Here is a 23050-nt window from a genome sequence, read left to right on the forward strand (position 1 = left end):
TATTCATTTAAGATCCGTTGCACCTCAGGCTACAACCAGCAGTGATGTCAGGGTGTACTGTCCACACTGTGGGTATACTATATTTCAGTTTCTGTTAAGTTACTCTTAGGGTATTCAGTAATCATGTTTACTGTCCCTGCTATCGCAGTTAATAAATTACCCACAAACTGCAGTGTGTCTAAGACAAAGCAGAGAAAGTGAAACTGATAAATATGTCATAGAACAAAAATTAGATGTGTTCATTAAAACAATCCACTGATTTTTAGACATGAAGATCATTTTACACACCATGACAAGTACTGTGCAACTCTGACTGAAATCCAGAGAAAGGTAAAATATGTAACATTGGCGAGTGCACAGTCTCTATTGATTCAGGTTTAATTTCATTTGAGTAAATAAGATGAATCTGAAGCATATACTATATGTAAGTGGGAATAAATGTAATTAATCATACAGTACTTTGCTACAGAGTGCTGCAGAGAAAGAACAACACCGTTTTCTGCGGCAGCCATCTTTTGTAAATTAGATTTAAAAGTCTAACAAGGCTTATAAAACAGGCATATTTGTTACATAAAAATCTTGTCTAGTGAAGCTTTAATACATCACCAGCGTAATCTGCAGAGTTTAATGTGCAGCAGACAGTAGTAAGTGTAGCAGTCTGCTTTCAGACCATCCATGCATGGAAGCCTTGCAGGCTTAGTCTACCCTCTGTCTGGCACTGACAGATTGTCCTAGGCCTCCCTCTCTCCTTCTCCCCCCCCTTCCCCTCTTTTCCAGAGTGTTTTTTATGCCTGGGGTCAGTGGGGCGACTGGCTGCCATATTCCTACCTCTCCACCATCTGTTTGTAGCGCGGGATGTCTCTGGCATACAGCAACTTGTTGATGGGAGAGTCCTGTGCAAGGAAGACAAATGGGGAAAACGTGTCCTGAATATCATAAAAACGGGTAATATAAAACTTCCCTATCCAAAGCCTTTCTTTGGCTTTGGAATGCATCTTCAATATTTCCTGTATTGAACAACTCTTAATGGTATTAGTGTGTCATATTATTGTGCTAAAGTGCAGTAATATAATTATACCTTATAGTACTGGTATAGTGGTTTTTGGATTTGTTTATTTAATAGTGTAGCTACAACGATATGAAATAATACTGTTCTATAGTGCCTTAGGATGATTAGCTCACCCGTCCCAGTTTGTGGTCAGCGATGGTGCAGGAATCCATAAAGGTCTGGGCAATGACAGACAGCACAGCATCCACATGGTCTGAGGTCTGCACATCAAAGATGAACTGTGGGTTCTTCAGGATATTGATCCAGAACCGCAGTGGTAAACTGGTAAGAGAAGAAAGTGGATGCACAAGTAAAATACAGATCTGCTGCTTACAATGTATGTTAAGACAGAATATTTACATGAGTAGCAGAGAAAAAAGATGCTTTTATGAATCTTTTCTTCAGATTGCAACCAGGAAACACAAGAAGGTTCTTTAAGGGGGCTTTCACGACTAACCTGTTTGATTTGGTTCAAAGAACTGAGTGCGCTTTGTTTGGGCTGTCTAAACAACCAGACTAATCAGCTCTGTGGTGTTTGTGGTGTGAAAACAAAGCGGACCACCCACAGGACTGTCACAAAGTCCTGTGGGTGATTTTAGGATGAATTCAAAAGCCAAACTATTATTAAATTCATGTGCTGACTGTGAACTACTAAGAGCGATCATCTAAGTGAACGGTGTGAGCCATGTAGCCATGCAGTTAGTTACGGTTAGTTCATTTTTATATTTTTTATCATCAAAAATATAACAAGGCATCTTCTGATAACACATACAAAAGCTCATATATTGGTGCAAAATAATTTTGTAATCATGGTAACACAAATACACACAGCACATGAGGGTTGGAACAAAATGCTTGTACATACAATCTGCATATGATTTTATGTTTATTTTCTTCTCTGTTTTGAACCTGCCTCCCAACAGAAGTGGGATTAAGTAAACAGTTTGATGCACACGTCGGTCTGTACGATGCATTGCTGCATATGCACTGTTGTCCATATGCTCTGTGTGGGTAGACTTTACTGACACAAGAGGTTCTTAAACCTTTAGATGAAATTCCCCTTGAAGTTTATAACTTTTCTCACATGGCGGCCCACCAGGAGTTGGCCTGTGACCCATCCTGTCTTCCAACTCTGTCTCCAAACAACCTTTTTTAAGCTGCTGCTGGGCCAGGTACCTGTTGGTTTTCCAGATGTGGATGGTCTCGGGGTCTGTGATGTTGTGCTGCAGAGCCTGCTCATCCAACAAGTCGAAAAAGTATTTGACTGCCAGAGGTACGGGACGACTGGTGCTGAGGATCGCAGTGAATAAATCATCCACAAACTTCTGCAGAGTGCCCTGAGACAGCAGACAGAGTCAAACAGATAAATAAAGCATGAAACAAAGAAAAGATGCTCTCATTAAACAAAAGCTAAAAAGTTTATATTCCATTCTGCAGCTGGACAGTGGAGTCTAAGTTACTTGTTTACTGTTGGACAAATAACTTACAGCAACCATGTGTAAACAACCAAATTAATTATTTCTTTATGCTGATAAGCGTCAGTGCAAATCTATGGCAAAATGACTTTCTGCTCCCTTAGAGCAAAAATGGAGGCATCTCCTGTGAATGATTCCTACTCTGCCGATGTAAAGTTTCTGTTTCTCTATATCCTTCTGTCTCATACATTTGGATAATTTATTCGTTTTTTAAGTGTCAAAATTTCCATGTGAATGTTGAAATGTATTGATTTCTTTGTGTACCATACCTTCAGCCAGGACATAATTGGCATTCGAAGTCAAAACAGACATAAAAATGTGCATTTAAATATATCACACACTGTATATTGGTAGCAAATATAATAGATAACATAATTTATTTTCAAAATGTAATTTTTCTGGAACCTAAAGGGTAAAGTATTATACTTTTTTTTTGTCAAGGAACATGTTGTCTGCTCTGTATATGAGGTGTTATCAGTGCCTTGCCTAACCATCCAGATCATAAAAGCACTGTTTGCCAAACCATCCAGTCTGTTGTAAAAGACATGAAGTGGCCATGGCAAGGTTTTTATTTGCTGCGGCTCTATAAATTGTCCATACTTCTTGAGCCATTATGATCCAGTGTGATCACTGCCTTACAGTGCTGGTGGCCACTAAACTCTCCATCTCTGTGTAGTGTACTACAGCACCACATTTTTGTTGTCATCTTCCATTTGAGGAGCTCTTGTCCCAGGCTATATGAGGTGAATAAATTATTACAGGAGGCCGTGTGTCATGTCTAACATCACAACAGATGTGAGTGACAAATATGGGAATTTAAACTTTATCAACACCAGATTAAAGACATACATTTGTAGGGGGATACTGTGTGTGTCAATATACACTGTGATAAATGTTCTTCATAGAAAATAAGCCGGAGTTCCTAATGAAGAACCAATTTTTTAATACAGAGAGTTTATTTTAGTGGACGTTTTTAACGGATAATTTTGACCTGAACATCACAACTTTTCAAATGTGAGTGAGTACCACCATTACTGAATGACACCACTCGCATTCTCTCTGTTACCTTCATGGAAAGCAGTCGTGTGAGGTAGATCTCGGGGATAGCCTTGGCTCTCTCTCCGCCCCTCTCCCTCAGACTGCCTCTCCTGTGCTTGGGCAGCTCGGACTCCTCACTCGCTTTCACTAGATGCCAAAGCCTCACTCCTCCTTCCTCCCCATCATCCAGCATAGGGGTCTCTGATAGGAGGAAGCAAACCGTCGCATGAGTATATTTCTGTTGGTTAACTCCCGTTCAGGTGATGTCAGTGCTTTGAAACTGTGTGAAACCAAGGTGGATTTTTGTGACTACAAACACAAATTCTTAATGTGACAATCATTATATTATTAGGAGCACAAAAGGGTCCAAAGAATACAGGTATCTTCAATAATATTGCTTATTTTGCTACAGTGAAATTTGTTTAAGACTAACTCTAAGCTTCACCCTTCACCTCAACCAGTGTAACATGCTGTAAATATACACAGTCAAACAGCGACCTCTCCTGGTTATTTAGACTCTGTTCAGCTGACTGCATAAGGATCTGCATGGATCAACATTTGCTTACCCTTACATCTTGATACAGCTGCTTATGCACACATAAAGACATGTGTACACGAGTGTGTGTGCATGAGACTCACTCTCTCCGGGCATGTAGTCATGGCTGTCATGGAGGTGATGTTTGGTGTTCCTGGGGACCAGGGCGACCGTTGCTCCATCAGGCACCTGTGTTACACCATTGTATCACAACAGTGGGGAAAAAATGGCCTTGAAACACATGAATTTTATGAATGTGGACTAATTTCAGAAATTATTTTAACAGCTGCTTTATTCTGCACATACTGAGTTGATGTGTGTGTGTATGTTAGTATTTGTGTGACTTGCACTGACCTTGTAGTGTTGCAGTGTATTAAGGCGCTTCCATGAGCCTTGCACTATTGATGTCAGGTCCTCATCTGATAGGATTAGGTGACCTGCAACGCCTGCACGCCACTCTGGAAGGAAAATCTTTGTGTAAACTCATAAAACTGCATATTATATATTATTTAAGAGTGAGTCTCAATGATACTAGAACAAAAGCACATATGACACACGTGTCGCTTCTCTACAAGTTAAATTTTTTATTCAGTGCAGAGGATTTTTGTTTTTACTGAGTCCAAATTGTAGCGTAATGAAAGAACATGTAATCCTGTGCAACAATGTGGCTCTCAGCTTTTAATAGTTTTTGGACAACAATGGAACTCTATGGCACTGAGGAATAAGATATATCAGGCTTTCAATACACAGACAATACTTGTTAGTAGGATCAATTCATTGTTACTTTTGTTCTTTTCATGGGATTTGTTGAAAGTATGAAAAACATCTAACACTGCTGACTTCCATCCTTTAATATGATCAAATGCTTCCCCAAGATCTACTGCCAACTTATCACTGTATCAAGATGGTAAGGAGAAGGTGATAAGGTGAAGTAAACTACACTTACCGAGGTGCAACGAGTCAATGTGTGGCCTCTGGGAAAATGAGGTTCCCTTCCATGTTTGTTCAAGAAGTTTCTCCTTAACTTGGGTGATGGTGTCACAATCAAGGACCTTGGCAGGCACTGTCTGGGAAGTGGTGCCTCCACTGGCCACAGCATTTAACATCACAACATTAAGGGTCTAGAGAGATGTACAGGAGGGCTGGTTACCGGTAGAAATGTAAAACATACACCACTACTGTATGTATGATTACTGTGTGTGAGCATGGCCTGAACAAGTCAGCTTAAGTCCAATATGTTTATGTGTATGCAGTTGCAAAAGAGAACAAAGAAAAACAAAAAATAAAAGTCAGCCTTTTAAGTAATATACACAATTATTTTCCATAATTGTGTGTTCATGACTTTAAATCAGTACATACTGTAATAAACTAACTGTGGGAGATGGAATTTCACTGACACTGTAAACACATTAATTAACCCTGGCTGTGTTAATATACAGTATATAATGTATGTGTGTGTTCTAACCAGGGTGCGGTACTCCACGTCCTCTCGTAGCAGCCGGTTGTCGTTCAGTGTGTACTTGGCTTTTCCTGTCACAGCATCCACGGGTCCCTTGTCCACCTGGTGCTTTATTGCTCTGAACAGCATGTAGAACGACTCCCCTGCTGATTCCTGGCCAAGTATAAATACGGAAGGTCAATTAATTTAAGAGTCATTCCATGGGTCTCCTGACCAAGTGGCATCCATTACTTCACTTCAGACCTTTTATCACACCTGATGAACTTAGCTTAAAATGCTGGATTGTGTATTACAGTCAACATTTCTCAACATGTACTCTGCCTTAAGATTGTATCTGACTTCAAGGGAGAATTTTTTTTTTCTCAAAATCCAAGTTTGACTTCAATGACTTGATTGATGACTTCTCTTCACTAAAGGCCAGAAGAAGTCGGTGGTGTGAGTAGAACATTTTTCACTTTTGTGCTGTGATTAGCTGTGTGTCTCTGCAATACATTTGATTCTCATTTGTATTACTTAATTAGTATGTGATAGTTTATTTAAATTATTCATGTATGATGTTTGTTTTGACCCTCAAAGTTAAATATTGTCTGATGTTAATACTATGCACAGAGTAAAACAGAGCTAAAATGTAGTGAATGAAATATAATTATCAATATAACTTCGACAAAATAGATAGTGTGTGTAGGATACATGGCCCTGTGCTTATTGTGCGCTGGCAGAGGGTGTGTAAAACAATATTTACTTCATATCGAGTGTCATTTCAGGTGGTATTTTAGAGGATAACAAGAAAAATCAAAGCGTCTCACAATTTCATCTTAAAGTTATTGGCCTCTAGTCAAGTGTAAAATACTTCACTACATACCCTCAGAAAGGTGAATAGACAAATGGACATCCAGTTTGTCAAGAGCTTCTCAACCACTGATTCAGTTCTGGAAAAAATTAAAGCACACACATAAGTAATACATAACAATCTATGGATAAAGGAAACCCCTTACCCACTAACAAGGATAACTCCAGAAATTGACATATTTGGTCCTTTCCTCACCTCCTGAGCATCAGTTTGGGGTTCTTGGCCACATACTGTTCCACCAAATCATTAAGCAGGGTCTTCAGGATGTCTGTGAAGTACTCCAGTTTACCATGCAGGGCTACAGTTAGCAGAGAGGCCACGTAGGCCCGGTCCCTTGGGGAAAATGTCCGCTGGACCTCCAGAGTGTGAATAAACTGGAGGGACAACAGGTATAAGAAGATGTGAAGCAAATTTGTCCTGTCTACCTGAGACATCAAGTTATTGGGAAAAACAGTGTTATGGAAAATCTGCATTACAGTCTCTACACCAAAAAAAATTGAGAATCTTGATCTGTTGCAGTAACAAATTTTTAAAAAATCACTTAATAACCTGCTTCAATTAAGGAAAAAAAAAACATAAACCTGTTGGCTGACCTTTGTGAGAAAGAGTTTACTGTTGAGCAGATTAGACAGCTGAACCAGCCCTTGCTCCACAGTCTGCCTTCGACTTTCTGGAACATCCAGATCTCGTCTCAGTGGTGACTCCTGGTGACCCGGGAAGAAAATGCGCTCAGCATAGGCCCGGTAATCCAGGAAGGGAATCCCTGAACCCACCAGATCACTGGACATGTCCATCATCTCTGTCATCAGGTCTGAGGGAAGGAAAAGAGATGAAAGCATCAGTTTGAGTATTTTCCTCATTTTAGGACAGCATTGAGCTGATGTTATGTTTAAAGTAGTAGAGAATGTCTGGATTGGTACCTGTGAACTCCTTCTTACACCGGTCTCGCACACTGGTCTCCAGGTTCTCTAGCTGTATCTGCACCTTCTTATAGTCCCTCATGGCCTGTTTGCTCTTCCTCCTGAAAATCATCAATGATGAATTAGCATCATTTAGGTCAAGAAATAAAGCCTTACTACGTAAGAGTAGGACTACAAACGTATGATCCTCAAGTGTGCAACCTACTGTGCAATGCAGTCTGTTGAGGACAATAAGGTTAAGTCAGTGGAAATAAAGTGAAATAATTGAGTACTGTATGTGTTTACCTGTATATGAGGACTATGATGAGCACAATGAGAGCCACTATGGAGGCTCCCACCCCAACTCCCACCTGGGCCTCCAGGGGGAATGTGGACTGGGCCTGGCTGTCGTACTGCACTCTGCCCAGGGAGAAGTTCAGGTTCCCCATTTTCACCTGGAAAGCAAAAAGGACAGACTTTTTACACAATAAAGGACAGACATTATTTGTGTGGGCGGGAGTCGAAGTGTTGTTATTGCGGAGCAGCACAATACAGCAATACATTTACCAGAGTACAACAGACACCTATATACATTTTCATGAATATTGGACATTGTATGTTGGAGATAACAATAATTTCCTATGTCCACTATGTGGTGCTAGAAAACTAAACGTACATTATGTTGCTACAAATGTATACCACACACTTTAAATTACATGTAAATTAAAGGAAGTTTGTAACATAAGGCTTGCTTCCTGTTGCCTTGTTTAGGCGGTGCTAAACAAGTGGGTCATTAATGCAGTAACACATTTAGTGGAGGTCACCTGACATGCATATACATTGTCATTAATATCGGATGTTGCATGAAGGAGTTAAATATCACTTCTTGTTTCATGGCGAAATATGCAAATTGACTGGTACACCATGTCAAGGACGTTTCATGAAAACTCAAGAGCTTAATAACTTAGCATGCAAACGTCCTTAGATGACACCGACCAAATTTGAAGTTGCTCTGGTTAATTCTCTATGTGGAGTTTGGTAAAGTACAATGCCTGTAAATGGTAAAAACTGCACAAAAATTGTACAGTAAATTCAAAATGGCTGACTTCCTGTTGGGTTTACGGTATGGCTCCAAGAGGCTTTTTTAAGTCTGGAGATGTTACATCTGCCTACCAAATTTGGTATATCTACTTGAAACATTATGTGGGGACTTCAACTTTGATATTTTGTCAGGGCGCTATCAAGCCATTTTGCCACAGCTATGCCCAAGGTTTTTCACCATTGCTGACACATGTGCAAAGTTTTGTGAGTTTTCGAGCACCTTTAGCCACTCAAAAATGCAATTCGTTTGGATAATAATAATTCCTTGCATTACTATAGCGCCTTCGCACCACTTGGTGCTCAGGCCCTAAATACAAGCACACCTTGTTGTTCCTTTTACACAGATTTACTACTATATCCTTTACCCACTGAATGTAAATGTGCACCGAATTTGAATTCCAGTTTCTTAGTATTATTACTCACTGTGAACTCAGGCAGACTGTCCATGCCATCCGGTTTCTTAATGGCTGTGACTGAAGGCTGCTGGGCTGGTGGCTCACAGTACAAGTGGTTGTGTGTCAGGGTCTTCACCGAACACACTCCCTCCCCTATCCGAGCCTCCACCTCGTGCTTGTAGATGGCGAGATCCAGGTTCTCTCCCTAGAAGGAAAAGATGACATAAAGTAGCATGACCTTTCTTTTTCAGTATTGATAATTACAGCATTTGTATTGAAACTGTGTTTTTATAAAGCTGTTCTTAGGCCTGGGACTATTTCTCAAACACAGTAGAGAGAAGAAGATGAAGGTTACTGGCACCCACCTCAACAGAGATGATGCTGCCGGGTTTGTGGTGGTAGGGTTTGCTGGGGTCATTCTGGTTCAGTGAGTAGAGCTTTGGGTTGGGCTCATAACTGAAGGCTTCATTCCCCACGGTGCTGAAGTCAAAATGGAGACTGTCCAGCAGGAAATGAACTTTGACCCTGGCCCTCCTGGCCTCTGGACCGACCGCCGGGGTCGGACATAAAATGAGGGACGAGCTGTTCACTGTGCAACGAGACTCGTACTGGAATTGGTAGAGGAGACCAAAGGAACGATGACATGATACGTTAGGCACACTCTAGAAATATTAGTTTATAAAGGAAAATTATGATCATCACAGTAAGAAGTAATGACATATACAAACCTGTTTGACATGACAGAGTGTACCCTCGGGGCAGTCTGCCTCTGGGACGATCCTCCTCCATCTCCTCAGTGGACCCAGGTGATCCTGTCCTCTGCTCAGGCTTCCCTCATTCCCCCTACTGATGCTCCTTCTCTTCCTCGGAGGGAGAGTATCTGGAGGACTGAGGGTGACCCTCATTTTTGGCTCTTGGACCACATCCAGGTTCTGACCAGAAACTCTGATGATTCTCCCTCCACTTCAGGGGAAAGTAGTGAAAAAGAAGAAGATCATGGTAGTTAATTTATCATATGTCATATTTAACTGCTGCCTTTGGGGGATATTTAGCAAGCTTGTTGCAAATCACTGTCTTGGGTACAGTATTTTGTAACCACAAGTGTTGAATGTAGTTGGCAATATAAATAAGCTCAGCTGCAGTTCATCAGCTGCAGTCCATCTGATTTGGATAAAATGCAGCTATTGTAAATAAGTAAATAATACTGATGCTGGGCTGTTGTGATGCATGCTGTTCACACCTGGAAAGTAATGGAGCTCTAAAGGAAGTGTTTCTTGCTGCTGAATTTACAATACTAGTTGAAGGGAAGATATTTTTGGAACTGCATTCATCCCGCAAGAAGAAATCAATTATCAGAGATATTGTAATGAGATATTATGTAATAATTTGATGTTGTCAGCTCAACAAAGGGATCAGTGATTGAATAAGTTATGAAAATTAATGTGTGGGATTTTTGGTAAATCTTTTAAATTCCTTTGATTATATAAATTCTGTAAAATAAAAGAGGCTCACTTGATATGTGTTACTGGCTACCTTTGTCGTATCGCACTGGACTGGAGCTGTTGTGAGCCATTAAAAATCAGGACATAAAAGCAGGAGGCCACTGGGAGAAAGAAAACGTTTAAGTCGTGTGAGAACAGGTTGTCACCACTGCTTGTTCTTCTTATGTTGTAAAGTAACTTTGTGGTGCATCTTTTCATATGGTGCATACATTTCTCTCCCTCTGTCTGTCCGTCTCTACTCTCTGTTTCTCTCTGCTATAGTCTCTCTCCTTCTGTGTGTGTGTGATAAAAATGTCAGATTTTACATCTGTTTTCCCCCTGATATTAAATTTCAGGCGCAGTTTCCTGTGCCACACTGGTCAGTCAGCAGTGATAAATCAAGTGGCTACTTGTTCCATCTCTTCCTCTCATATTAAACAGAAACCCCATGAAAATACATACTGAATAAGACCAAACACAATTTTCAGTGGTGCCGCTTTTTTTCCATTTTACCAGCAAACAATCTTGAAAGGTTCCTTCAGTAAACAGAATTTGACTGTTAAGCATCTACAAAGGGCTGCAGATCTGTAGTAAATATCCCTCTTAAAGGCATGTCACAAAAGTTTGTCACGTTCAATTTTTTCACTTTTAGACAATGCTACTCCCGTACTAATATTCGTACTAAACGTACTAAACCGGGATAATTTTGGTGTCTATGCTCACAACCTCTCAAGAGGTAATTTAACAAAAAGGCAATGACAACTCAGCATATTACTGTAACGCATGCTCATCACCTGCTAGTTTTTCAACAAATACATCAGGATCCTGAGTTAAATCTTAACCTTTAAGCACCGTAAAAGCCTGAGCACAAGTGGAGGTTTTCCGGCCATTTGTAAATCTAGACTAAAAAGAGTTCAGCTTCTTCTCTTAAAGTGGTCTCCAGATGAAGATGAGACGAGACAAACATCATCTTTCAATTTACTTCTTAAGATAGATTCCTTCCTGTTGTCTCGGCTGTCAAACAGTAGCGATTTGGTATCTTCATCTTGACTCTTAGCTGTATCCAGGCAAAGCTTAACAGTGTCACCACAGCAATTACACTATGTCTTCTACTTATATGGTTTGAATATAGAGTGTCTTGAAAACTATTTGAAAGCCTCTATATTGCTTTATTAAGACTGACAAGCACCTGAGAAAGCTTTTGGATGGAGCGGCCATTGTGATGTTGGGGTTGGGAGTGTAATGATACACCAAACCCTGTAGATGGCGTTCAGCTCCACCAAACCGCACAGTGATGGCGTGTTCGCCTGTTCTGTTGCTGCCTCTGGTCAGACAGCTGATCTGATCCTCCAGGATGTTTAGCCTAAACAAAGAAAGACATTTCACATTTTAACCTACTCTCCAGATATTTTATCACAAATAAATATATAATACAGAGTGTGATTTTTCACTCTTAACGTTAAAATCCTTTGTCAAAACTCGTGGTAAATCAGAGACACTTACACAATACATGGCACTCCTCCAATTAGGACGCTGACTTCACTCGGGTGTCCAGTCCTCAGTCTCCGGCCTCTGATGGTAAGAGACGAGCCCCCTGCTTTAGGCCCTCTTTGGGGGAAGATGCTGCTCAGTACGGGATCCTTGTAATGGAGCAACAAGGAGAAAAAGACAGATTAAGGACGAGATGCAAAGATGTGCAAGAGAGAAAAAAAAATACAATCAATAAGCCAATATTGAGTGGACGATTTATTGAGGAGATAAAAGGGACACCGGGGCATTCTGGGAAACACTATAGGGTTGTCTCACAGCCAGCTAGTAACACAATTAATTTACTTGTCACTTGGGCCAATTAATTAAGACTGTTGTTAAACCTGAAGTCCTTTTACTGTAATGTAAATAGGGAGATTAGTTTATTACTTCATTGCATTGCAGGGGTTCACTTACATTACACAAGGCACAATTTCAAGTGAAGCCTAATTAACAAAAGCCACGTGGGAGCTGTCGTTTCCGTATGTGAGGTAAATGACCATGGAGATTAAATAGCGAAATTTGTAAAATTCATGTCAAAACACATCTCTCTCTGTACTTTCTGTAGTTGTGTCTCATCACAAACAGGTCACAGTCGTATCACTCTATTCAAATGAAGCATTTTGGGATTAATTTAGAAAAATACCAGGGGACTTCACTCTCAGCAAGTGCCGTCTGTTTTGGTCCACACCCAAGAGCGATTACTGTGTTCTCATATATTTACAAACTCAGGGGGAAACACGCCAGAATTCAAAATAACTACTGCCCATGAACTGGGTGTGAAAATGCCCAAGAGATGTCTTTGTTTTTATAACGTTTGTTTAATTGCGTCTGCATAGTTATACAATTCTGCAGCACAAAGTGAGGCTTGCTGACAGGCTGTAGCAGTAATTTCTGTAGTCATCCTGTGAGTTTACATGCATCTAAGTAAAAGGTTATAGTCTGGTTTCTGCGGTAACCTGATTTAACTTCAGATATATGAGAAATACTGTTTCCGTGGTAGGGTTTTAGAGACACACTTCAGCGTATGTTCACTGTTTTCCTGTGTATCCTGGTTTCTTGTGCATGTAAACATACAGGCTGTTGCTGCATTTACCTGGAAGCTAAAGATCTGAGCTGACAGTCCGAGTCCTCCTCCCCTCACTTTGACTGAGGCGTGGCCGCTCTTCTCTCCTCCACTGCTTGAAGTCTCACACACTATCCTACAAGATACAAACATACAACTGTTACAACTAGGAAATATAAAAAACATTTTACAAGCCATTTATTTTGTGGTGTAACGTTGACTTGCCTTGAGGAGACTTCATATCTGCTGTGGATTACACTGCAGGGAACCCCAGCAACTGTGACTGAGTTCTGGATGTCTTCAGCTCTCTGGCCGAGGTTAGAGCCTGAAATAGTCACGACTGTCCCTCCCTCCACAGGACCGGACACAGGGTCCAACTGAAACACAAGACATCAAGTATGAAATGTATATACTGCATTCTACCTGAGTTATACAAGATCACGATTCACACACAGACAGTCAGACTGCACCAATCTAATATACTGTAATGCCTCAGATACCATTACAGCAGGGCATAAAAATGGGTGTACAGTAGGGATGTAATGACACAGTCAGCTCATGGTTTGCAAGGATTCATTAAACTAAGTTTATGTTTGATTCATGGTATTTTAAGTTAGACTGAAAAGAAAGCGAAATAATTCCCTCATTTATTTGCCACAAATCACAATTACCAAAGCAGATACAGTGAATACTGCTGATTAGTCACTTAAATATGACACAAAACAAAATTATGGTGCCCAGTGGCCTGACGTTTAAGATGCCAACCATGAATCACAACGCCCTCGTTTCAGGTGCGGCCAGGGAGCTTTGTTGCATGTCATTTCCCGTGTCTCTTTTCCTGCACTTCCTGTTTTTTGTCTTGTTTTGACATGTTTCAACTGGAGTGGTTCCTCTCTCTTGCAGAACGATGAAGAGGTGATGAATGTGTCTGATTTGCTTGCTGCAACTTAAATTTTCATGTAGAACGATAAAAACTGAAGTGAACTGAATGAAAGGAGTTCCGTCTGCCCATATGAGCTGTCACACAGAAATGAGGAATAAAAGAAACTGCACTAAAAAAAATCCAGCAGTCATGAAGAGATAAAAATACCAGATACAAAAATTAAAATTATTATGAAATGAATTCCTCTACTACCTTTTCCCTTCTTCCCATTCCTCTTACTTTTTTCCTATCAAGGCAAAAAAGTGTTCAAAGGAAGATAAGAAATTCTTACAAAGTGAATGACAGGTGCAGGACAGATGTGTTTAATCTCATCAGTGCAGGAGTCCTGGTAAATACAGCGAGAGCTAGCAGTGCCACCGCACCAAACGCAGCCATACTTGGGGTCAGCAGTGCGACATCGACTGCAGTCTGACCGTCCAACTGAACAATTGAACAGAGTCACTGAAAAGAGGAAGAGAGGACGTCAGTGAGGAAGCAACGTTATTTTAATGTCAAACAAACATACAGTATGTACGTAGTGGCACACACTGAATCTACTGCACATTCTGTATATAAACAGAATGTCTCATCATCTCTCACAGACAAATACTATAAACTTGGCCCCCACCATACAGATCCTCAGCGCTGTCGATGAGAAAGTTGTTCTTTCTTCTCACGTTGATCATGGCTGCATATTCCTCCATCAAGACAGAATAGGCATACTGAAACACAAACAGCAATTAACAGTCAATACAACATAAACACTGCATGTTATGAGATGTATGAGGTGATGTTATGCAGAGCCATGTGCAAAGCAGTTACAGTATGTGTCAAATTATCTGCAGATACATTGGTTATGAGAGCTAATGAAACACACTCATGCAAACGCAAAATTACATCATCAAGAGAAGGCAGTTTATTGATTTTTGTTATTATAGCATGCGTCTGGTTTATTGATGTAGTATAGGGTTGTTTGTGACTGCTCTTTTTGTTGATTTATACACATTTACAAACATTATGAATGGTACCAGATGGGTTCAGGTTTACTCCATCCCACTGAGACAGACAGAATTAGATAAATTCTCAAATCAGTTCTCAATGTTTTGTATTGTGGCTGCAGAATAGTGACTCAAATTATGTATAGTGAGCTCCTGAGAGATGCTTTTGCTTGCAAAAGACCAAAAAAAAAGGATTGCCATCCACAGAAACCTGATCCAAAGGAAATTCAAGAGCCACAATGTAACAACTCTGAACACTATTTAATTAAATTGATGATTATGTGAATGAACATAAACAATTACATTCTGGCCTATATGGCAAAGCTCATCCATCTAATAATTCAGAGACAGGCCCGTTCTTTAAAGAACAGACACTACCACTACTTGAAGCATGTAGCTTAAAAAATTCAAAACATTGTGCTCAATCACTACATTTAGAAATGTCTGACCTGATGTGGTTGGCAGGTGATAGAAAAGACTGATTGCTGAGTGGCATCCAGCTCCACAGAAGCATCCACCACCACTGACTGATTCTCGATGTCCAACACACACTCGTACTCCAAATTCTCATCCTAAAAGAACATACCACATACTTTTAAGTACACACATATTACAAATTACTGTATTTGACCCATGTTAGTAGGTAGACAGAAGGTGGTACGAACTTTTTTTCCACTGTCATAGTACCACACTGTCAATGCAAAAGCTACAATTCACACTATGGATTTTTGAACAATCGCTCACATAATAATGTCCGTTTTGTTATGACAGTGAAAATCTATTCAAAACCACAGTATGCATTAGAAGTCCCTGTGGTCTAAAGCATTTAATACAAGCTTTTACATCCTTGTGAATTTAGATAGAAAATGTATGCATATCCCCGGACAGTTACTTTTCAGAATATGTTAGCAAAGCTGCCCTTGTACTCAGTGCTGGTGAAGAAGCTTCAGGACTTACCTTTCCATGACGACCTCAAACAAATCCCAGCCCCAAACCTTTGAATTCTGAAGCTACGTATAAGATGGATATGTTGGGTTTTTTTTTTTTTTGCTTAAACATGATATGAACAGCTTAAGAGTAGAACTACACTACCCCTATGGACAGTTACATTACCTGAAACAGGTTTAGGTGGTGTCCCACCAGAGTGATCTTCCTCTCCACATTGACGGGAAGGAGAGAGGAATCCTGAACTTTCTCCACACATGGACATTCCTGATGGCACATTATTAACCATTATAATATCTATACATAATGGAAAAGAAAATGCAGCCGTATTTTATAGACGGTGCAAATGGAATCTGCTCTAAATGGCCAACAATATGTGGACACCTGCTTTGTGAATATATCATTTCATGGTTATGGGCATTTATATGAGGTTGCTCCGGGCTGCTAAGACAAAGTTCGCTTGTCTGAGATGGACTTCCCCTTAGATGTTTGAACATTTGTTGGAACAAGTGACATTAGGGTTAGGTACTTCTGTTATGCAATTTAGCCTGGCTCATGTTCCAGTTCATACCAAAGATGTTTGGAGAGGTTGAGGTCAGGGCTCTTTGCAGGTCACTCAAGTTGTTCCACATTGATCTTCACAAAACTGTTTTGTATGGACATTTCATTTGACTGTTTCTAGTTCCTTCCAAACTGGAACCATAGACTAAGGGCCTTAGCACGACTCATTAAATTAGCCTCAAATAATCATTCCTTGAAGGCATAACATTACACTTGGTGCTGTGTATCTGGGCAGACTCCATTCTCCTCCCATCCACCAAAGCCAGATTTGCCTGTCAGACTGCCCCCCTGGACCTTTTGACAAACTGAGATGGTCCACATACTGTTGGTCATATACTATATAAAACATGCTCTGACATAACTGACATAATCATTTAATTCTATAAAAGAAAGGTGAATTCTCTTTCAAAAATAAATCAATATATAATGGGAGACGGAAAACCTTAAACTAATATGCAACCGTTGACAGAAAAACACATCACAGCAATGAAATATTAGACATACAAGTAAAACACAAGGAGGGAGTTGACGTCATAAACAAAGTATGATCAGGGATAGCAACTTTCCTGAATTTGTAGGAGGAAATTCATGGTCTGGATTAATACAACATTTGCAGCTTGCATTGAATGAGGTGAACAGAAATGGCATGGAGAGGGCAGGCTAGTCAATAAAACCTGTCAGGTTACTGCTTTGAGTTTCATCCTAGCATCTGAGATTACATTGATTTTGTGTCAATCATTTGCCTTTCTTGTTGACGGAAGAACTACTGAAGATAAGAACAAAAGAAGTGTAGTATTTAGTATTCAATAGTAGTTTTATATACTGACTGCAGATTAAAGCTTTAATCTTCCTATGCAGTATTTTAAAGGAACTATTCAACATTTTGAGAAATATGCTAGCTTAGCTCTCTTATGCAGACTTAACAAACAAAATATAATGTATTAATTAATGAGCTTTAGAGGTGTTTGTAGGTGTTAGCTGTTTCCCCCTTCTTCCAGGCTTTATTATGAGCTAAGCTAATCACCTTCTGGCTGTAGCTTCATATCAATGTCTAACTGTTCCTTTTAAAGTTGACATAGTCCTGCAGGGAATTAATTTAAATCACTGCAATGTCTTTAAAAGTTGCTAAAACAATAGTTTCCCGTGTTACGGGGGCAACATTTCTACACTAGCTGCACACATGGCTTCTGCACTCACCAGAAAATAAGAGTCAGTCGTAGAATCTGATTGGTAGTTTGCTGAAGATTCAGAGTTGGGGTCAGTAACTGTGTCAGGTGATTGTGTATAGATTAGCAACTTTTCGCTGGTGCCTGCAACAAATGAACCTGTTGTAGGAAGTAGGAGTGTTTCCCCATACACATCAGCCTCTCTCTCTGGCTTCTCCCACTCCTTCAACCACGGAGGTGAGTCATTCTCTTCAGAGTCTGCCAGAGGAATGGCCTCCTTATGGTTACTGGTAGAAAGGTCTGTTGAAATGACAACTTCGCTGGAGGTGGTTGAGCTTATATCAGAGGAAGAGCCCACTACTTCACCAGATGGCTCTAAAAGACTCAGGTCAGAGTCCACCTGGCCACTAGTGCTGCTGGGTAATGTAGTGTGGGGAATTTCGTCAGCGATATCTACGATTTCAGTCTCTATCATCAAATCAACACCAATTTTTTCATCCTCTGAAAAACCTCTGGTAGTGCCAACATCTCCCTCTGTCGCTCCCTCCACATCAGAGAGGGACCCGCCTGTGGTGCTGACATCTGTGTGTATGGTGGTGGCCTGGGTGAAGATCCTGATGAAGGGGGAAGTTGCGGCCAGGGTAATGGGTGGTGTGGATTCAGCATTAGGGGTGGTGGGTGGAGTCACTGTGGTGGTAATTGAAGAGACAGCTGTTGTGGTAGGGGTAGGTGTCTCTGTGGGTGGTGGCTGTGTTGTTATGGTTGTTGTTTTTGTTGTTGTTGTAGCAGTCAGGACAGTAGGAGGTAAAGGGGTCAGTTTTCTGGTGGGTGGTGGGATGGTGGGTGTTGGCGGTTTGAACTTGATGATGGAGTAGCACAAGTGAACAAGTAAGGAAGGGAGAGGACAAGAAAAAAGGTGAGGGGAAGACAAAATTAGGATAAAACAAAGGGGTATACAAATACATTAAGAAGCAACTTATAAGTGAAAAAAAAGATTTGTGGTAAAAACTATAATAAAAAAGACAAACTGAAAATGGAAAAATGCTCCAAACACAGCAAACATGCACAAACTACTATGTACAGCATGGTTCAAGGTGCAAAATAATGAACAAAAACAAACCTGAATCAACAAAGGATCAGGTTTGTTTTGTTAATACAAAACAAACCTGATCCTTTTGAATTATATTCTGCACCTGAAATCTATTTCATATAAACAGCATCTCAAAACAGTCAAGCACCGTCCCTTTTCAAACTACGTGAGGACTCACATTTTGGTTGTAGATGGTGACTCCTTGGCTGCAGGTGTGTTTGTGTGTACAGACATGCTGGTGAATACACCAGTTACACCCCCAGGGACTGCTAACACACCCATGGCATCTGGCAGAGCCCACAGCAGGAGTAAAGGCAGAACAAGAAAATAATTAATGATAAAAAATTGTGACAATGAAAAAGTCTGGAAGCCCTCGCAGCATCTCCTATAGCATTGCATTATCTATGTTTCATCTTTTTCTTGGAATTGAACCTCCTCACATTTTGCTTGTTAAAATTCACTCTCAGACATCCAATGTGCGAACAGGTTGAGATTACAAGCTGATGAGAGACATGATATCTGTGCGTGTACTCACGGCCGGCGTCCAGAGAGCTGCTGGACCAAGCTACAGTTGTAGAAGGTGAATTCCGTCTCTGCTACCGTCACGTTTAGGAAACGCAATGACAGGATCACCATCACAAACTCTGCATCAGAACAAACCAGTTTTCAGGGCATGATTGCTACAATACAAACTTCGATTAAGACTTATGTTTGTAATGAATACTGCATTTTTCACTCTTATTTAGTTCTGTTAATGACTTGACTTGCAATTGAAGTTTGGAAAATAATAGCCATTGTTGTACCCTGGTTTATGTTTTGTATATACAGAAAAGAATTGGCCCATCGTGTAGCAATGCTGAACAAATACTATGACGCTCACCATCACCATGGTCAATGGGAGGCAGACTTGTGGCATCAGGGGTGGGGCATATCACACCAGTGTTAGTGAGTGTGGCAGGAGTTTCTGTGTCCTGGAAGAAGCAAGAGTAGGCCTCTCCTTCTCCTAGACCGGGGAGGCCTTCTACTGACACCGTGATCTGAGGGAGGGGGGAAAGAATGGAGAAGGGACATTAAGAAAAACAATGTAAAAGATGGAAAAGGAAATGAACAGAGCAGAAACAAATTATTTTGTTGTCTGCAAAAGTGGCATATTTTATTTATTATGTAAAACTAAACATAGAAGTGTCGCTCTATGACTCTATCCATTGTTGGTTCAACTCAACCGATAATTAGATACCAAAGATTAATTTTGCTCCTACTCCACCAAGAAAATAGAAAATATTTTTGTAAAGCAAAAAATCCATTCTGTGAGATGGATGGAGTCAAGAAAGACAATAACAGGCACACAGTAGACAATTATAGTGCATTATTCCCACTCCCCCCGCCCCCCTATATTACATCAGTTTTCTCCCCGCGGCTGATGTTGTAGAGGCTGAGGTGCTGGATACTGAGGCACTGCTGTGTCTGGTTAAAGCTCCACAACCACTGACCCTTCACAGACCCTCGCTGGCACTCCCAGCGCTGGCCACACCTGAAATACCACAGAGAAGTTGTGAGTAAGACAGACAAGGAAAGACCAAAAGAATGCATGAAAACATTCACCACAGCCCAACTTTTTCCATGTTTTTTCACACTGACTCACCGCCCCTCCAGGACACACCAGCCACAGTATGGGTCCTTGGCAGACAGACAAGACTGACAGTCCAGGTGATCCCCACACTCTGCCACTGGACGCTTCTCTACCTGAAAATCACATATAAGTGAGGGCCAATACTCAGACTGCTTTCTGTGGTAAATCGGGTGCATAGCAGTGGTATGCTACTAGTATTGATCCTCTCAATTCTACCATGCTGGTCTCTACTGTATAACAGACTATCTAATAAAGTAGAAATCCATCTAAATGGGCTGCTGCATTAACAATATCTTTTATTTTGTAAACTCACAGGCTCACTCTCACTCTCACAGCACTCCAAAGAAATCATTAAGGATGAGCCCTTATAAAGGACTGTTAACTACCAGAGTGCCTTGAATTTCATTTGATTGCCAACCACTACCACAAGGTTATGGATATACACACTGACTGAGTAAGCCTTAATATTATGTTAGTTGTTTGTTGCTCCCAAGGAGAACTTGATTGTTTTGAGACTATCCTCCACTTTTGGTGTGTAGGTCTCTTTTTTGTTTAATTCTTCATAATATAATATAATAATATAACATATATTCAATGCCATGGTGATGTTAAATAACTTGTAATCATTCATTTACAACAACGTGATGTTAAATAACTTGTAATCATTCATTTACAACAACTCCTTTCATACTCAATTTGCTAACTAGCTTACCTGAATAGCTAAAGGCAATTAATTAATTTCTTTTGCTTGGAGGAAGGGTTAGACCAAACAGGTTTTAAGTAAAAATGCAACTCTTGCGGCTCACTGAAAAAGCAGTCTAGCCTTATGTTATCTAGGTTGACTATCTTAACTAGTAAACATTAGCACTCCCAACCTTCCCAGTTCAAATTAGGCATACTAGCCCACAGACATATTTAGACAGCAAACCTCTCATTAGATAGTCTGTTAAATTACAAAAATTGTCTTCAGTTACTGACATTATATCATAGTCCATAATATTATCTGTTAATGTTATTATCTGTTACTATCTCAGTGGATGAGCTTGACTGCAACAAAATGCTAGTTAGCAGTCATGAGCTTGGTTAGCTTTGCCAGCGCTATGAGTTTAAATTAACCACGCCATTAGCTCACAGTTATTCAGCTAGCTAGATATGTTAACACTAGCTGAGTCCTTTTAACATGACAATTAAGTTTGAAAGCTAATTCATGGAAACAGCTGTTTTGTAAAAAACATTTATAAAACTAAGGTTACAGGTAAAAAAATCCTTTTATGAATGATACAATATTATAGTAATGAGTTGGTTCCATAATTATCTGTCTCTTACATTTTGTTTCTTCGTGTAGGTTTAGTTTGGCATTATTTAGTCAGAGAAATATTGGTTATGATAAAAAATATAATTTTTTCTCCAAAGTAATAATACTCACATTGTTTCAGATGCAAGTTATTTGATATTTACATGTGGCTGCAGCTCTACATTTGGATGAAGATGTCATGTGGTCTTGAAGTATGATGGCCCACTTGATGTATAGAGCAGCAGTTTCCCATAACCATTCATCAGCATCTATAGCTACCCACACAGACACTCTGTAGGGAGTGTGCCAACACAATGGAGGCCACTTTCTCTGATCAATACCATTGTTATAGCCGACCTTACACCTCCTGCTGACTGTTGTACCCATCACAGTGGGGTTAGTGACCTTTGACCTCGACAGCCAGCTGGCCTCTGTTTTCTTTAATGCTCTTTGCCTCTTATTCTTTTATCCTCTTTTTCTGTGAGAGAGACACAGCTTGAGGAAGTATCAAAGCCTGAAAAACTCTGACAAACGATAAATTGTCTGACAATGAATGACAAGCCATGTTCAGTCTCGTGTATGGAGACATCTGGGTGAGCGGTTGAATGGACAGGCTCACCAAAAAGGCTACGGCTGTTTACACATCTGTTGAGTAGTTTCACACATGAAACCTGTGAAAGCAACTAATCTGCTGGATTCCACATACTGTATTATTTTTTTTAAACAGATAATGACATTTACCCCTTACAACTGTCTGAAAAAAGTGTACTACTGCAGCATCTTTAAGACTTACAGTAGTTTTGGTCATGATGTAGATGTGTGCTCCATTCTGGTCCAGTATAAGGTCACTGTTAATGGGCGAGTTGGGCTGGATGGTCGTGTTTGCATATACCTCCACTTGGCCATCTTGGTCCAGATATACCTGAAGAAATACACCAGAAAAAGAGCAGACACTTCAGAAATTGTGGTATATGAGATATGATATATGATGACTATAAGTAGCAATGGATTTATATCTGCAGAGCATTTGTTTGAACCACTTCTGTTCTGATAGACTGACAGACAAACATTGTATATTCCTCACACTGCAAGACTAAAATGAAGGGCTGACCAAAAAAAAAAAGAAACTAACACAAAAGGTATATTTTCCTCAGCTTGCAACTCAAACACAAATCAAATCACACTTGTGCAGGATCGCAGCAGAAGTGGCGATGAATGTGATTACCACACAGTCAAATCTAATATGAAGCACAGGAAGACACCTCCGGCTTAAGTGATTCCCAGGCCTTCAAACTCTCATGTTACTTCATGTTAATGAGATTATTAGCAGAGGTTTTCATGCCTCTTTCCAAGAGGCTCTCACTTGATAACTGTAAACAGAATGGAGAATCTGTTGTCCCATTAAGAGGATGCACTTAACACATAATGGTATGAGAAGTTCCTCAGAAATGCTAGGTCATTTACATATTTATGCCATTTGTAATTTTTCATGTCATATTTAGTAAAGAATGCATTAAAATGCATTCTTATATATTAATAATCAAATTCTATAACAAGGTCTGTGTGGAAT

The 23050-nt window shown here is 40.2% G+C and overlaps 1 protein-coding gene across 4 annotated transcripts in view; it reads right to left on the minus strand.

Moving 5' to 3' along the window:
* LOC121895926 (plexin-B1-like) overlaps nucleotides 1–23050 on the minus strand; it is a 64197-nt gene that overhangs the window by 3642 nt on the left and 37505 nt on the right. For all 4 annotated transcript variants that reach the window (XM_042409479.1, XM_042409482.1, XM_042409481.1 and 1 more), the window contains 31 exons: nucleotides 22274–22402; nucleotides 20199–20299; nucleotides 19955–20087; nucleotides 19437–19593; nucleotides 19092–19200; nucleotides 18735–18843; nucleotides 17498–18325; nucleotides 15908–16006; nucleotides 15244–15366; nucleotides 14425–14518; nucleotides 14089–14258; nucleotides 13100–13251; nucleotides 12905–13010; nucleotides 11785–11921; nucleotides 11471–11644; nucleotides 9529–9763; nucleotides 9166–9408; nucleotides 8829–9005; nucleotides 7611–7759; nucleotides 7326–7426; nucleotides 6999–7216; nucleotides 6601–6779; nucleotides 6418–6484; nucleotides 5562–5708; nucleotides 5043–5217; nucleotides 4451–4554; nucleotides 4201–4285; nucleotides 3590–3762; nucleotides 2225–2385; nucleotides 1183–1330; nucleotides 829–893 (listed from right to left, as the gene is read on the minus strand). In XM_042409479.1, coding sequence (XP_042265413.1) covers nucleotides 829–893; nucleotides 1183–1330; nucleotides 2225–2385; nucleotides 3590–3762; nucleotides 4201–4285; nucleotides 4451–4554; nucleotides 5043–5217; nucleotides 5562–5708; nucleotides 6418–6484; nucleotides 6601–6779; nucleotides 6999–7216; nucleotides 7326–7426; nucleotides 7611–7759; nucleotides 8829–9005; nucleotides 9166–9408; nucleotides 9529–9763; nucleotides 11471–11644; nucleotides 11785–11921; nucleotides 12905–13010; nucleotides 13100–13251; nucleotides 14089–14258; nucleotides 14425–14518; nucleotides 15244–15366; nucleotides 15908–16006; nucleotides 17498–18325; nucleotides 18735–18843; nucleotides 19092–19200; nucleotides 19437–19593; nucleotides 19955–20087; nucleotides 20199–20299; nucleotides 22274–22402 — 5048 coding nt within the window. The remainder of the gene's footprint in view (nucleotides 1–828; nucleotides 894–1182; nucleotides 1331–2224; nucleotides 2386–3589; nucleotides 3763–4200; nucleotides 4286–4450; nucleotides 4555–5042; nucleotides 5218–5561; nucleotides 5709–6417; nucleotides 6485–6600; nucleotides 6780–6998; nucleotides 7217–7325; nucleotides 7427–7610; nucleotides 7760–8828; nucleotides 9006–9165; nucleotides 9409–9528; nucleotides 9764–11470; nucleotides 11645–11784; nucleotides 11922–12904; nucleotides 13011–13099; nucleotides 13252–14088; nucleotides 14259–14424; nucleotides 14519–15243; nucleotides 15367–15907; nucleotides 16007–17497; nucleotides 18326–18734; nucleotides 18844–19091; nucleotides 19201–19436; nucleotides 19594–19954; nucleotides 20088–20198; nucleotides 20300–22273; nucleotides 22403–23050) is intronic.

The sequence above is a fragment of the Thunnus maccoyii genome, chromosome 4, assembly GCF_910596095.1.
Source record: "Thunnus maccoyii chromosome 4, fThuMac1.1, whole genome shotgun sequence".
Classification (NCBI taxonomy): Eukaryota; Metazoa; Chordata; class Actinopteri; order Scombriformes; family Scombridae; genus Thunnus; species Thunnus maccoyii.